Source organism: Crinia signifera, chromosome 4, assembly GCF_055691185.1.
Source record: "Crinia signifera chromosome 4, ASM5569118v1, whole genome shotgun sequence".
Lineage (NCBI taxonomy): Eukaryota > Metazoa > Chordata > Amphibia > Anura > Myobatrachidae > Crinia > Crinia signifera.
The window spans coordinates 22,951,269-22,968,821 of NC_139220.1; the positions used below are offsets into that span (position 1 = coordinate 22,951,269).

The 17,553-nt window shown below is 43.2% G+C and overlaps 1 protein-coding gene across 1 annotated transcript in view; it reads left to right on the top strand.

Moving 5' to 3' along the window:
* The first annotated feature begins 3,211 nt into the window (after positions 1-3,211).
* The window catches only part of LOC146072913 (uncharacterized), a 47,595-nt gene continuing 33,253 nt past the window's right edge, over positions 3,212-17,553 (top strand). The window contains exon 1 of the mRNA XM_083180093.1: positions 3,212-3,381. Within this exon, the coding sequence (XP_083036219.1) occupies positions 3,212-3,381 (170 nt within the window). The remainder of the gene's footprint in view (positions 3,382-17,553) is intronic.

The window sequence follows — 17,553 nt, forward strand, 5'->3', positions numbered from 1 at the left end:
GAAAAACACAGTAGAGTGACCATACTGAAATAAGACAGTGACTGGTAGCTGATACAGCATATCAGGGAGCTCAGCACAGACCTGTAACTTCTGGAGTAGCAACATTGTACTGGTAGCTGATGAGTGCCCAGGAATCTCCCTTTATAAAGAGTGCTTTATTATCATTGGATACTTCGATCACTGAAATAGCGAGCGCTATCCGCCTATCCGGATAGCGCTCGTTATTTCTTGACTGCAGGGACCCCCCGCTGCCGCAAGCTTTATATACACAGCCGCAGGACAGGTACACCCCCCCCCCCCTCCGGCACCGGGGCGCCCCCACCCCGACTCGCCTGGGGCGCTCCGGTGCCTTGCACCGTCCCTGACTGTATTTGTTGAAGAAAAACACAGTAGAGTGACCATACTGAAATAAGACAGTGACTGGTAGCTGATACAGCATATCAGGGAGCTCAGCACAGACCTGTAACTTCTGGAGTAGCAACATTGTACTAGTAGCTGATGAGTGCCCAGGAATCTCCCTTTATAAAGAGTGCTTTATTATCATTGGATACTTCGATCACTGAAATAACGAGCGCTATCCGCCTATCCGGATAGCGCTCGTTATTTCTTGACTGCAGGGACCCCCCGCTGCCGCCGCAAGCTTTATATACACAGCCGCAGGACAGGTACACCCCCCCCTCCGGCACCGGGGCGCCCCCACCCCGACTCGCCTGGGGCGCTCCGGTGCCTTGCACCGTCCCTGACTGTATTTGTTGAAGAAAAACACAGTAGAGTGACCATACTGAAATAAGACAGTGACTGGTAGCTGATACAGCATATCAGGAAGCTCAGCACAGACCTGTAACTTCTGGAGTAGCAACATTGTACTGGTAGCTGATGAGTGCCCAGGAATCTCCCTTTATAAAGAGTGCTTTATTATCATTGGATACTTCGATCGGCCTACTGGGAGCAGTGCACAGAATGGCCGAGAATCATCAGGTGACTGAATCCAACATGGCTGCACTTTTGAAAATTTGCTTCTGGAGAGACACCTCTTTAGAGCAGTTCTTAATGTTATGCTCCATCATAGAGTCCTTGTTTCTTTTCTGAATCAAAGGGTTAATGTTATTTCTCATAGAAGTGCCCTACTGCAGTTTATTTTTGGAACCATAGTAGTGCCCTGGTTCATATTATGTCACATTGTAGGGCTGCCTCTGCAAATTATGCAACACGATACCCAGGGCACTACCCGCTCAGCACAGTCTGCAAAGCAGGTAGGTGCCGGCCCTGAGAGGTGCTCCCAGTCCCGCCAACTACTGTATCTCTGACACTGCTGCCGGATGCCACAGCCGGCACCTTTCAAAATATATGACAGGCAGCGGCGCCATCAGCGGGCTCAGCACCACACAGGCAGCACAGCAGATCCCTGATTGTAAAACAGTGAGCCGCTGCTGCTGTCAGTGTGAGTGGTCATTGGTCATCCAGGAGGAAGCAGGTGCAGGAAATGACTCCTTGAACTTGCAGATGCAATGGAGGGAGACTGGAGGTGCTGAGTGCCAGGAAGAAGGTAACTAGCTAGTAGGGGACGGCTCAGGCTGCGCATTGTCCCAGCCACCCGGAGGTAATATCAGTTTGGTGCCCCGTAACCATATTATGTATATATAGAGAGAGATAGAGAGAGAGAAAGAGAGAGAGCAGTATAATCTATATACTGATATATGATGGTGCCGCTGCCTTTCATATATTTTGACAGGTTCCGGCTGCGGCTACTGCTGTCGGTAACTGTTGTGGGCGTTACACAGTGCTACTGCTTTCGGTGTTACATAGTGCTACTGCTGTCGGTAACTGTTGTTGGCGTTACACAGTGCTACTGCTTTCGATGTTACATAGTGCTACTGCTGTCGGTAACTGTTGTGGGCGTTACACAGTGCTACTGCTGTTGGCAACTGGTGTGGGCGTTACACAGTGCTACTACTGTCGGCAACTGGTGTGGGCGTTACACAGCGCTACTACTGTCGGCAACTGATGTGGGCGTTACACAGTGCTACTGCTGTCGGCAACTGATGTGGGTGTTACACAGTGCTACGGCTGTCGGCAACTGGTATGGGTGTTACACAGTGCTACTACTGTCGGCAACTGGTGTGGGTATTATGTATAATCAGCGTAATGTGAATAAGGGGCACTAGGTGCTGTGCAGGGCCATAAATAGGTGTATGGCAGTGGTGCCCTGCCTATTTGCACTGTGGGTATACCATCAGGAAGCACCACTCACCGCCATTTGCCAGTCACCACTGCTATCAGAGCTTGTGGTCCGGCAGCTGCAGTTATTGATAGGCTCTGACTGGCTCATGAGCTGGAGCCATATTTGAAAATCAATTCCACACCTATGCAGGCTCTGCTAGGCTCAGGGCTAGACTGGACTAAATTACAGAGCAGTACTAGGAGAATACTGTGATGGGCACTACTGGGGCATTGCTTAAGGGGCACTACTGGTGGCATTATGTGTATAAGCATTACAGAGTACTTGCGGCATTACACATAGCATAATGTGTAAGATGCATCACGATATGTGGCATAATTTGTAATTGGCATTACTGTGAAGAATAATGTGGAATGGGCATTACGGCATGTGGCATAATGTGTAATAACGGTGTTATGTGGCCATGCCCCTACATTTTTTTGCGCAATTTTTTAATTATTTTTTTAAAGTTTGCAGGAGGTCGCCAAACACCCTAGCACTGGCCCTGACGATACCCCCAATTCACATTAGGACATACAGTGTCCCAAGTTCATATAGTGCCAAACTATAGTGCCCCCGGTTCATATTATGTAACATTATAGTGACCTCCAGGTTATTTTATACCATATTAAAATGAACAGGCCCAGCAGATAACTAGAAAAATTGTAGGCCCCAGTGCAAAAGTTTTTAAGGGCCTGTATTTATCTATCAATGATGACAAATGCGCACATATAACTGTACAAATGAAGGTGGCCCATCTCAGCTGCACTCCCTGTGCCTTTGGTAGCTACACCCTTAGTAAGAAGTATGATTTCAAAGGTGGCGTGCCATGACGCAAGATAAGAGTATGGTGCAAAATATGGTTCCACTGTCTATTAACGGAGCTAACAAATCAATTTGTTCCTCGGTCACAGTCGTTTTTATATTGCAAGACGTATTATGACCTTGGAAAAGTTAGGCAGGAAAGGACTGTCAGGAAAGGACTACTGAATCATGAAAGGACTATCATGGAAAGGACTATTAGGAAAGGACCAGCAGGAAAGGCCTATCAGAGAAGGATTATCAGGGAAGGACTATCAGGGGAGGACTATCAGGAAAGGACCAGCAGGAAAGGCCTATCAGGGAATGATTATCAGGGATGGACTATCAGGAAAGAACTATAGGTAAAGTACAGGAAAGGACTATCAGGTAAAGACTGTCAGGAAATAACAATCAGTAAAGGACTAGCATGGAAGGACTATTAGGAAAGGACTAGCAGGAAAGGGCCAGCAGGAAAGGACTATCAGGGAAGGATTATCAGGGAAGGACCAGCAGGAAAGGCCTATAAGGGAAGGATTATCAGGGATGGACTATCAGGAAAGGACTATCATGTAAAGACTATCAGGAAATAACAATCAGGAAAGGACTAGCATGGAAGGACTATCAAGAAAGGACTATCTTTCATATCAAAACACAATTTACTACAGCTGAGCGATGTTTTCCATGCAATAGCAGTGTTCCTCGTTAAGAGCCTAGGTTTTCTATTTTTCGTTTTTAGTTCCCACTTTATTACAGATAAAAATCCTTCCTGGTACAGTATATAGGTGACTACCATATATGACACTGTTTTCAACTTTAATCAAATATACATTTGAACCAAAATAAACAATTTAACTAACTTTAAAAGAATAAACGGTAAATAAAGGCACTCCCTACCGAACAACTGTTAAAACCACTCTGACCTTCAACATTCCCATATAATTCATATAGTGTGAAGGACATTTCTTTACATGATGTATTGCCTGTCAAGCTGTTAACCTTAAATTTAAAATAATAGTTTTTTTTTTCCTTTTTACCATAATTTACTGTGAAAATCCCCCCAAGCGCACTTCCTAATGGGCAGAACTGTGGCCCTTGGGGTAACTCGGACTAGAGCGCAATGACAAAACCGTAATGTTCTTTTATATGTTTATATATGACACCTACTGTATATCGTGTAAACTAATTTTCACTTAAGATAATTAAATATATTATTTTATAGAAAAATAAAGAATGACTTTAAATAAATACATTTCACTGTCAATTTGTATTCTTGGAAAGCTGAAATAATGGAAAGCTGATATATTAAAACTGCATAAAAAATGTACATACAAAAGGGTAATGCGAAAGAAAACCAACTAAATTTAGCGAAATGAGTACTCATTATCAATTCTATTACAGTATGTACAATAAATAATTGCCTAGCAAGTAACATAGTTGCTATTATGTTACGTCTTTATTAACCACAGGAAAAATGTTTTAGCATAATCTAATTAACATAAGTACGTGTAATTTGATATAGGTAATAAACTCAACTGAATATTTATAAAAATAGAATTATGCGTAGAAAAATTAAACCTTGGGGGTCAGAGGCCCAGAGCGGGCTGGCGTTTAATGCATGGCCTTGAGATACGTAATTAATAATTAAATACGGCACATTTTACATATTTACTATTAAAATCAAATTCTGTTCTAGATGTGTTTCCAAAGATATTATAGGGCACATATTATAAATGATAGGGCTAGAGAAAGAGAAAGAAAAAGTACTCTCTGTTTGTGGGGGCACTACTTTTGAAATTTATTTAAAACTTAGCTTTTAATGTAATACAACTTTTTTAAGCATAAAATGGGACATACAAAACACACTCAACATAAAACACGTAATTTTGTGGACATTACAATGTTGTAATAATATGTAGCATAAAGTCCACTATTCAATGATGCAATAATCCTCTAAGTAAAGTGTAGATGCTTGGCTTTGGTTATTCTGGTGGTAACCAGTAGCAACGGATACAGAGTGTGTTACTTCCTTCACCAATTATAGCAAAGAAATCTGTATTCTATACATCTAATTCCCAGAAAAATGGCTTGCTTTTCAAAAAATAACAAGGCTAAATTCTGGTTGATTCTAGAGGTAACCGGTAGCAACAAATACGAAAATATACTTCTATTGCAGACCGCAAAATAAATAAATTCAGGCAATTAGTTGGAAATCACATAATAGTGTATCATCATATTGTCTCTATTATGTGATTTCCAACTAATTGCCTGAATTTATTTATTTTGCGGTCTGCAATAGAAGTATATTTTCGTATTTGTTGCTACCGGTTACCTCTAGAATCAACCAGAATTTAGCCTTGTTATTTTTTGAAAAGCAAGCCATTTTTCTGGGAATTAGATGTATAGAATACAGATTTCTTTGCTATAATTGGTGAAGGAAGTAACACACTCTGTATCCGTTGCTACTGGTTACCACCAGAATAACCAAAGCCAAGCATCTACACTTTACTTAGAGGATTATTGCATCATTGAATAGTGGACTTTATGCTACATATTATTACAACATTGTAATGTCCACAAAATTACGTGTTTTATGTTGAGTGTGTTTTGTATGTCCCATTTTATGCTTAAAAAAGTTGTATTACATTAAAAGCTAAGTTTTAAATAAATTTCAAAAGTAGTGCCCCCACAAACAGAGAGTACTTTTTCTTTCTCTTTCTCTAGTACTGTGTTTACTCTCAGGGGAGCACCTCCACCAGCCATTGTATTATATTGACCAATACAGCACCTTATTATTAATATTGTGGAATATACATACTCGTATCTCTATATATCTTCAATTGTGTTAGTAACCTGTGCACCGGTACCTTCCCAAAATCCCCTTTTCCCCGCCCAAATATATAAATGATAGGGATATAATTTATTTAAAATGAAAATGTCCATAACCGGTTCTTTTATCAAATTAATATTGTATGTTTTTGCCAAATTATGTTGCTTTTAAACTTTTGAGCTTTGACTGAGCCTCGATTGGAGTACTTTGAGGGCCTAATTCGGTAAGCAGCGAAATACGCTGCTTACCAAGCACTCGAATGCCGCCCGCCTGCCGGCCAAATGTCCCCGTCGCTGAATCCCCTCGGTACCGTGCGAGGGGAGTTGTACGAGAACACATCCCCTCGCCACCAGCCGAAGGGGGGAGAAATAATTTAACGTCGCCGATCATCGAATGATTTCTCTCCCCTTCGGAAATAGAAGTCAGTATAAGCTGACTTTTATTTTGGTAGGTGTTTGCCGGGACGGGTCATGTGACATCAGCTGTCCTTCTCTGGCAGGCATCGGCCCGCCTGTGTTCCCAGGGGAATGCCCAGTGTTTTTGTGGGGACGCCCATAAAACACTGGGTGTACCCCTGCCCCAGCTTTGTTTGTACCTCCCTGCAACAGTTGGCCCTTGCTGAAACCATTCGGTGCCATGGTTTAGTAGGGGGACCGTTCAGTTCTCCTGGAGTAGGCAGGGCATAGGTACAGTACCATAAACCGGTCTTACAAAAACCGCAACTAAGAAAATTTTGTCCTACCTCTCTCCTGGATGGAGTCGTTGCACTAGATTCCCCCAGCAAAGAGTGTTTGCATTGAAAAGCAAGTCCTACTTCCAACGCATTTCGAGATACACACCTCTAGTAGTAGTTTGTTTATTTCTAAGGTGCCACAAAGTGTCCGCAGCGCCGTACATAGCAAACATAAAAACTAATTACAAGGTAACGTACAGGGTGTGTTGATAAAATACAGTATAAATAGGGGTATGGCTGGTAGAACTAAAATCAGCATCAGTTCTGAAGTAGGTGTCTAAGTTGTTGAGGCCAGGCCGCCCGCCTCCCTCACAGCGTGTGTTAACACGTACAGGCTGCAAATGGATGTTTAACATAAATGCTGGGATGGAAATGGGCAGGCAGCTGACATCTGGTGATGTCAGCTGCCCACCCCCACACCCGTGTCATTGCCTCATTACCATAAGAACACCCAGTGTTCTCATGGGAATGCCCATGAAACGCTGGGCATTCCCATATGGTAATGGGGCTGCCCGGTGCCCCACGCCCCTCTCGGTCACCGTCCGCTTTGTTGGGTGCGTGCACCCGGCGAACAGAATATTCGCCATGGGAGCACGCACCCTGCATATACACATGCACAGATTTGCGCATACTCATGCGCACTAACAAAACATCGGCCCCCGTTCGAACGCAGGCTAGCTGCGAATGGATCTAAATAGGGTCCTTGGACCAGCGCCGTTCCATCTGCTGCTTCATCCATCTCAGCAAAATCCAACAGCCACCGGAGCTCTGGTTCCCAGTACTTTATGCTATCTTACATACAATGAGTTTTCTGCGAGGCTAGGGCCCTTTAAATTGCACCATAGCAACAAGCACAGCTACAGCTCCTAGCACCGCCGCACCTGCGAACAGGTACCAGGAAAGGCCATCTTCCAGCATCGGCATGGGCTTTGGTGGGCTATTAAATTGTTACTATTTATGTGATTGCCTAGTCATGCATATGCACTTACAGCATGATCACTAATTTATTTATATTGCTAATGTTATTAAATAATTAGTTTATATTTGTAAGCATGTCCAAATGTGTTTTGTTTATTTTTTATATGCAATTTAGAAGCACCAAAAGTATTAAAGTTCATCCTTGCTGCACTGTCCTGCAGCCACAGTCTGCCGTACTACCCAGTATAGATGTTCAGTTACTGCCACTACACATACTCAGGCCTACTCACTGGACTTTATTCGGCATTAGTGCCCCAAGCAGTGGGCGGATGAGATTCTAAACTCTTCCTTTGCTCTGCTGTTGACTTGCAGCTGATTCCAGGAAATCTGGAAATCAGAAGTTCCTGATCACCATTGCTGCTACAGAGAACACAGGTTTTCCTTTCTTCTCCCTCAGGCCAAGAAATTGGGTGAAATTAGCCCAAATCGCATGTGTATTTTATTCCGATCCAATCCGATGCGCAGTCCTGTGCATATCGGATCGGAGTCAGAGGTCAGACGGGCTGCACATAACATAAACCATCAGTGGCACAATGCAAGTGCTTTTTAGCACCTGTGATGTATCGCTTTTGACATGGTCCGTGTAGTTGTGTGCTAACGTTGCTTCACCGATGGCACACACCTATCTGCAGAGCAGGGAAGTGCCATGCAGGAGAGGCACTCTCCTCACTCTGCAGCCCTGGTGGAAGCAGAATCAGGTGAAATCAGGCCCAAATCACATAGTGTATTAAGGGAGTATAAGAAAAACCTGTGTTCTCTGCATCATCAATGGTGATCCCCCTGAACTCATCTGGGGTATATCTCTCAGATTTGTGGCTCCACTCTAGAATCCTTCAAAAACAAACTGAAGACTTTCCTGTTCACTCAAGAATTTTCCTAATAGCCACTGTTGTGCTTGTTCTGTATTTTGGGCTGTTAAGGAAAATGTAGGAGAAAAGTGCTATATAAATAATATAATAATAAAATAAAAATAATAATCATTATTATTATTTTCTTTATTATTTTATTATTATTACTACAATGTATGTATTTATTCTGTATGTTTTCTGTTAATTATTCTGTATGTAGAAAAGTAATCTACAGTTGAATAGAATTTAAAGGTTCTGCACTTTATAAAATTACATCTGAAACAACATTAACATTTACTTCAATAAATATAATTTATATTTTGTTATGGGAAATATAAATTGATTTTAAATTATCTCAAAATGTTGAATATTGATACATACACATGATTACATGAATTGTAATAATTGAAAATCTCTAAAGTAATATGCATACATGTAATTAACTGTGGACATTGCGCACAGATAGCAAAGTTATTGGTAAAGAATAATGTAATTTCAAGGTCACATAACGTGTGAATATATATTGTATTACCATTGAAGGACAGTAATTGCATTCAGCCATTCCAATTATTGATATAATTTTAATTCTGTGAATAATTCACTACATACAGTGACTACAAAAATAGAAATTGAATCCATTTGCCATTATTTGTGATTGATTTTAACGGAAACGAAATACAGTTATTCTGGATTATTTGTTTTACATGGGTCAATAAAAAGATACTTTGCAGTGTAAAAAAAAAAGATACAATATTAACAGAAGTGGTGGAAAGTGGGCCAGTTTTTCCATAAGTACAGTATTAGCACTTACAACAAATGAATTGGATGTGACATATAAATTATAACAAGTGCAAATTGTTATTCAATGTAAAAATAAGAGAAATTGTATAGAAATCAAAAATAAATAAATGCTAATACATATTATTTATATATTGAAGAAAATATCATATTACTGTATGTCTACTGTATGTCTACAAATGCACCACCACAATTGGCATACCTGTGTATCACATTTATTGATGCTTTATGTTTGGGGACCTCTGTTGGCACCGTAGGTCCCCTGTTTAACAGGCAAGTGCAGTCAGGGGAGGCAGGAAAGGTAGTGCTTCCCTTGTAATTTGTTAAAAATAATACAAAGAATATACTGTACCTTCAGACGGAGCGCCTCTCAGCCAGCTGCAATTCCCTGAGCTAGTGCAGGCTGGCGGAGAGGCTCTCTGTCTAATGGGGACGCGTGAGTGTCTCATGCGCTCGTGTGTCCCCATCACACAATGGCGGGAGTGGATTCCCTGCCCATCTCCGCTTCAGGAAGACAGGCGGGGTTAGTGGGGGGTACGGGCAGCTACGGGGAGGACAGGGGAGAAGCGGGGAGGTGGCAGAGGGCGGCGACGGCTCCATCAGACCAGGTGGTGGCTGGCGAACAGCGGCGGATGGTGATTCTATCGCCAGGATTTTTTTCAGCAGTAGTTAAACAGACAAAATTAACAATGTCTTAAAAAAAATACTAGTCTCAGAGTGCGTTAACTTGCCCCTTCATGCTATCAATTGTGCAGCTAGACCACTTACCAGTTTAACAGTTGTAAATGAACACAAAGATGCAGGGTCCCAGAATTGCTGATGTTCCCTTCTCAGTGAGTCACTGTGGTCACGGGTGTGGTATGGGGCTCCGACAGTGATGATCCCGACAGTCAGTATCCCGAAATCGGGATCCTGACTGCCGTTGCTCTGACAGGGGGCGAGAGCAAAGAAGCCCCTTGCGGGCTCCCTGCGCTCGCCACACAGCGGGCCCGGTGGCTCACTACACTCGCCACACTGTGGGCCTGGTGGCTTGCTACACTCGCCACAGGTTCTATTTTCCCTCTATGGGGGTCGTTGACAAGGGAGAATATCCCCTGTGAGTCAGGATCCCCCTTTCGGAGCATCGGCAGTCGGGATCCCGACAATCGGGACACTGACTGTCGGGATCACCACTGTCGGAGCGTCATCCTGCACCAGTGGTTACTTGGTGGTGGTGAAGCTCTTCTGGGTCACTATTTCCTATTTATGGCTCATGTATCAGACACAAGGGGACTATTTACTTAGCCTTGGAGAGTTAAAGAGTGGACCAAGATTAAGTATGGAACCACAATGACACAATTCATCATCGTCTGTCAGCAAGAACCCTCCTTGCAGAGGGGGACTTGCCCACCTTTTGGAGGGTAAGGGAGTGATCCCTAATTTTCAAGAGCATCCCAGTCAATCCAGTTTGGTGGGCATGTATGCTTTGCTGCCCCCATTGAAACAGTTTTTTGCTGTGGCTGGTATCGGAAATGGAGGGACCACAGTAAATGTGGAGGTACATTCAAGGGATCTTTAATAACTGTGGATATCCCCCAAACACATAGTTGTCTTTGGAAGATATGAAATAATATATTGACCCCTTAAGCTGGGTACACACTACACAATGTGTGTACGCAGCGAGATTGGCAGTAACGGGGACCCGGAAAGGAACTTAAATCAGCAAGAGCATACACACTCGCCGGTCACGATGTAGCAGGGGTGGAGACCGGGCAGCATTCCGCATTGTAGCCCTCACTTTCAATATCCTTCACCGCACTGCATTTGCAGATGACGGAGGATGACACTAACAAAGTGAGGGAGCACGCATTACCAGCAACACAGAGCATACACACTAGACAAAGCCGTTGGAATTGGCAGAATCGTAAGAATTTTTTAAACGCTATGGCGGTTTACAACCGATCTGAATGACCAATGGATTAAAAACATTCTTCGTGTGGCCATGATCACAATCCAATGTGGATGCCCGCTGGCCAATGATTGAGCCTGCTGATCCACGATGAATGTCCCATCGTGCTTGATTGGGCCACATCTTTCAGTGAGTAGGAATGATGAACTATGTGGCAGTGATGTGGTATATAGTTTACAGTCCTTAAAAAAAAACATTTTTAACCTCATATCATTTACTTAGCCCTTTTGTGTTTGTGGGCATGATCAGAAGTGTTCTGGATATCAAGGGAAATCAGATAGACATTGGATTGTACATGATATCTATTTGTGAGTGGGCACCGTTAGATTATCTGTCTTCCAATTTAGCTGTTTTCAAAATAGCATTACAAACAGAACCAACTGTTAAAGATTACAATTCTACTTCTTAAGCGCCTCTCACCTGACCCTATAGTTGATTGCTGTGATATCAAGAGGTCTTCGTTCAACAAGAGACATCCCACCACATTATCCCGTTAAGCTCAACAAGTCCATCATCCATAGAATTGTTACAGATAAGTTAAAACGCTATATATTTAAGTTTACCAAGTCTCACTTCGAAGCTGTGCTCTTGTGAATTTAAAGTGCGTATTGGATAATATTTCCATTTCTTTTAAATGTTCTATCTCATCGACCATTATTATGTCAAGTGAGGGGAGCTTGAAGGCTTACTATGGAGGTGTGCCGCACGGATTAAGCACCTGCTGATTGTAACAAAGTAGAGGATAGATTTCATGGCCATAGGGAATTTTAATGAGAACTTGCATGCACTGGTTTCAAAAGATTTTATTAATCTCAGAGACCAGCAGGATTGAACATGTAAAAAAAAAAAAAAGAAACAAGTACATGCAGCGTGAATATACAGTACTGTAACTTATTTTAAATTGAGCACACAGCAACATACAGATGGAGCGCCTCTCATTTAGCTCTAGCCCTCGCCAGATCCCCTCCGCTAGTGAGAGCTGGCGGAGAGGCGTTCCATCTGGCACTCGGGGTACGGGAGGCTGCAGGCACCGACGGGGGAGGGGCGGGGAGGTGGTGAAGGGCGGCAGTGGGCTCGACGGATCAGGGCTCGCCAGCGTCTCTGACGGATCAGGGCTTGCGAGCATCTTGTGAGCGCGAGCCCCCTTCCATCTGATAGCGGGTCCTGACGATTGGCAATAGAATCGCCAGGATCCGGCCAAATGAGAGGCGCTCCACCTGTAAAAGTCTCTGCTTATATCAAGATTTTTCTCTGTCATCCTCATTCCGTACCGGGACATTATATGGGCTGCACACACTCTGTGAAATGCCCCCCTTCCCCCCCCCATGCAAAAAAGGGCCTAATTCAGGTTGGCTCGCAAAAGGAAACTCTCTCTCTAATAGGCAAAAACATGCTGCACTGCAGGAGTGGGAGATGTAACGTGTGAGGAGTGGGAGATGTAACAAGAGAGTTAGATTTGGGTGGGGTGTGTTCAATCTGAAATCGAAATTGCCATGTAAAAATAAAGCAGCCAGTATTTACTCATTTGCACAGAAACAAAATAACTCACCCAAATCTATCTCTCTCTGCACATGTTACATCTGCCCCACCTGCATTGACGCACGATTATGTCCATTAAAGAAGGAGTTTCCCTTGGAAACCAACCTGAATTACCCCGTACGACTTTCCTCTAGTCTCCAAACCTCCAGTATGGCGATACAAGGATCAGCATACACTGAGCTACTGATCCCATCACTATCAAGTCTTACTCATGTCTGGCAAAGAGACAAATATGTTATGCAATATGTTATGTTCAAGCCGTATCTTCCCGTTTTAATTAATGGTGTTATATGTGCTTACAAATTATGTTATGTTATCTTAATTAACTTTTTACATTAAGTAACTTTAAAGAAATGAATATACACATACACTAAATTACACGATATGATGAAACCAACTTTTTCAGCCAATAAATAAATAGAAAAATGTAAAATGGTCTCCCAAATGTACATGTTTAGTACCATAACTAGCATAACAACCTGAGCTGTTTCCCACTAAAATGGCCTAAGTGTTAGTTAGAACGTCAGATAATTATATTACAGGGAAATCCACCCTCTTATATGCCCAGAGTGCTAATCAAAATGTTGGCCCGATTCTGGTTGAGTCTCAGAGAGCAGGCGCCATCCGAACAAATTAGAATGACCCCCTTTTGTCAGAAGAGGAAAAGGCTGAGTTCCAGAGTTCCTACCCTTTGTTTGGGTGACCCTTTAGATAAATAACCATTTGTTGCTTTCTGCATGCATAAGCCCCGGGTATCGTAATGTAAGGGCGCACTGGGAATATCTAGGGGCCTTTAAACAGGGGTGGGTGGTGGCTACAAAATCAGAGCATCCAGGTACCATTTTCTACCTGTCTACCACCCTGAAGTAAGTGAATGGCAGTCTGCATGCTGATTGTTGGATGGCTGGAGCTGTCCAGCAATCAGAGTGCTGAAAGCCATTCACTGCATGAATATGCGTATACAGGAACACTGGTTCCTGTGAGCAGGGCTGCCGAGAGGGGATGGGAGCGGGTTCTACTTACCCGGGCCCGTGCTTGCTGGCAGGGGCCCTGGTCCATCCCCCCTTCCCCCTCTTCCCCCCCCCCACACACACATGCTGTAGGTGTGTGCTGCTGCTGGGGGGGGGGGCAATAACACTCCCCCCTCGAATTTATAGTGTTTTTTCACCTCCCCTAAACATTTTTGGGGGTGTGGCTTAATCATTGGAGGTGACCACGCCTCCCACTATTAGGCCACACCCCCACAATTTTACTGGGGCCCAGCATACCTCGCGGCAGCCCTGCCTGTGAGTGAAACTGCGAGGGGATTCGTTTACAGCTGGATCTACTGTCCAATCACAGCAGCCCCTGTCAAAAAAGCACTTTTAGCAGTGCTGCTTTTACCATTTTTTTCATGGGCTTCTTAGCTCACAGCTTATCCCCCCCCCCCCCCCCCCACACACACACACACACACACACTTCATCCCCTTGCACCACTTATTGGTGCCTCCCAAATTAATTTAAATGCTACAAATTACTAAAATAATATAAAGTAAATACTTACAATGCAGAATATGTGTCATAGGTATATTCTTTGTATTATTTTAAATACAATTACAGGGGAAGCACTGCCACCCCTGAAGTCACGTCCTTTGATTTAGCCGGGATTGCCAAGATGCATTTGTGTTCTAACTACTTTAAAACAAGTGAAAGGAATGGTACAAAAATTGTTATTGCTGATTTGTGAGTCGAGATCAATAGACAGAGAGTTCTTAGGTGTAAAGCTGAGCTCAGCCATTAATTCTAATCAAATTAGCCATTATACAAATGGAAAGAAAATGGAATCCAAAAATGTGTATGCTTTGATTACAAGGTAATGTCAGCCGCACAATACCCTACATGAGCGATAATCAAAGTCACAGACACCCACAATTATAGGGAAATCAGATTGAAAGAGTGTTCTCGTCCCATGCCAGGGCACTGTATTACTAGATGAAAATATAATTAGATTTTTTTTTTTATCTTTGAGTTTGAACAAATAGACTTCTAGCTGTATAATTTACTATATGACCCCGAGTCGTTTTTTTTTTTTCAGATTGTATTTCCGAGATAAAATGTGACTTCCCCAAATCAGGTAGAAAATGAATTTTAATTTTTAAGTATTAGTTTACCGTACTGTTCCGTCATTGCTTGTTGTTTGGTAATTCTACTATTTCCAAAAGCTTTTTCCAAATTATTTGCCATCCCCCTATCATAATGCCATGGAGTCAAATCATGATAATGCATCACAACAATGGGGTGCTGGATGTATAGTCTGCAACACTGGGGCGTAATGTTGTAATTCTAGCTCCCACGATAATGTACTGTAACACTGTGTGTACATCCCTGCCACATTGCAAATGGATGTTTAGCATAAACATCGATTCACGTACCGGGCAAAACCAGTCAGTAGCGTCAGAGAATGGGGAGGGCGGCTGGCGTCCTGTGTCGTCAGCCACCCACCCCTGAAGGCAGGGGCCTGCCTGCATTCGCATGAGGACCCCCAGCAATTTCCTGGGGGCACTTACACTTAGAAGGTTATTCTGGTTTCGGAAGAGGGTGTGTTTTCGGACTACATCCAAACCGTGCGTGTGCGGTGGCCACACACATATTCTGCACGGTCTTACAGCGGCAGAACGGACGGGAAGCTGGCCGTACGCACCGATGCGGGGTATGTCAGCAAAATATACTGCTATCATCGGAACTCATACATCACACACATGACACACTTATGCAATTAGGCTACCTCATAAAAAAGGGATTGTTTTTATTGGTTATCAATTATTTTCGAATTGATAATTAAACACTTTACCACCACTTTAGATTAACCCTTACATCATGCAAAGTTCAAAACATTCTTTCTTGCCCCTTTACGCCCATGTGTTATGTATGCATATTAGATCATAAATTATTATTCAAATGCAAACACACACATACACACCAACACACTATCTACATCTTTACATTACCCTTCACTTTCTAGCACTTGTATGCAATAAACCCATCTATACAGTATACTGTATATACCTTTTGCAACTTACATAAATATACAACACTATTTATACCTATACTGTAAAATGATACAAAAACACACAGACCACTTCTAACTTTCAACAAAACATTTATTAAAGTACAAAATTATGTAAAAAAAATTATAAGAGCAGGTCACATAGGTCCTGCACATCGGCTGCCAACAGGAGCAGGTGATGGCACCCTTGCTTTCTTCCCTCTGGTCATCTGTGGGCATGTTAAAGGGGGTTCAACATTTAAGTATGCTATTCAGGTTGACATTGTACATTGTGATACCTACATTCAATCCTAACTACCTACAGCATGATAAATCATACATACACACAATTACATAGCCAATACTGTTTCAAATGCAAATAAATACTATGATGGTGACACACACAGTGGCTTACACTATACAATATGTTACTTATAACATTGCCAATGTATGTTTCAAAAGCACAACAACACTTGAGCCTCACTCACACTTGTCATGCCTTACCACTCACCAATGTACTAGAAAGCAACATCCACTAGAACTTGTCACATTTTGCCATACATATAAACCTGCATGTCACTGCTCAATGCTAAACTGCAGGATAGATAGATAGATAGATAGATAGATAGATAGATAGATAGATAGATAGATAGATAGATAGGATATATTACATACATACCACATGAAAAGGCTGGGTTAGTCCCTCTACCCCTTACTCCATGAATCATTGTCACATTGCCAGATAGGTGAAGGTGCAGCACTAATCCTCTCCCATGCACCAAACATTTTCTAAGTAAAATCCATCCTACATATTTGGTTTAAAAAATACATGGCAACAACACGGAGCCACTGGCTAGAGGGGGGGCCAGGGGAACTGCCCACTTGTGACTCCATTATAATTCAGGCCTGGCCATACTCCATTTATGTATTATTTTTTCTTGTATAGAAAGACCCATCATAAATAATCAATTATCACCTACATGAGCTTTCAGATTCTACGTTTGCAGCAGGGCCCTCTAACCCCAAAGTGTGTCTGTTACTAACCACTTGGTTTTACTACTCTTTACTATTGTAAAGCACAATATAATCAGCTGTGCCACAGATCAAACTGTACCAAAATAAGTAAGTAATGAGCCATTATGTCTACTTACCACTGGCTGGCATCTCCACGCCCATGTCCTCATCCAGGCTGATGGGTGGTGGGTAGTTGGGTGGGGGTAGGGGTGGCTCCTGATGAGCAGGGTACATGGGTGGCGGAGGAAGGTAGAATGATGAGGTTGGGGAGTGGCTAGGGGGAGGGGTGTGGGTAGGGGGAGTGGAGTGGGAGTGTTCCGCCTCCTGACGGCCCTCCTCCTTCACATCCACCTCAGCACGGCCCGCCTCCTCCTCCTACACCTCCACCTGGCCCTCCTCCTCCACCTCCTCCACCTCCTCCTGGCCCTTCTCCTCCACCTCCTCCTGAGCCTCCACCTCCACCTCCTCCACCTCCTCCTGGGCCTCCACCACCACCTCCTCCGCCACCTCCTCCTGGGCCTCCACCACCACCTCCTCATGGGCCACCTCCTCCTGGGCCTCCACCACCACCTCCTCCTCCGCCACCTCCTCCTGGGCCACCTCCTGGTCCGCTGCCTCCTCACGGGCCTGTCTGGCTCTCTCCCGTGCTGTTGGGAAAATGAACAAAATGGATGAGTGTCACTTAACAGTCATTATAGTACAAATCACAATCCAATTTCTATTACAGTTACATATTATATCCACATTAATGCATGTGAAAGAAGATGTATCACACATATAGTATATGCCATTTGAAAATCATCACCACCCACATGACCTCATGT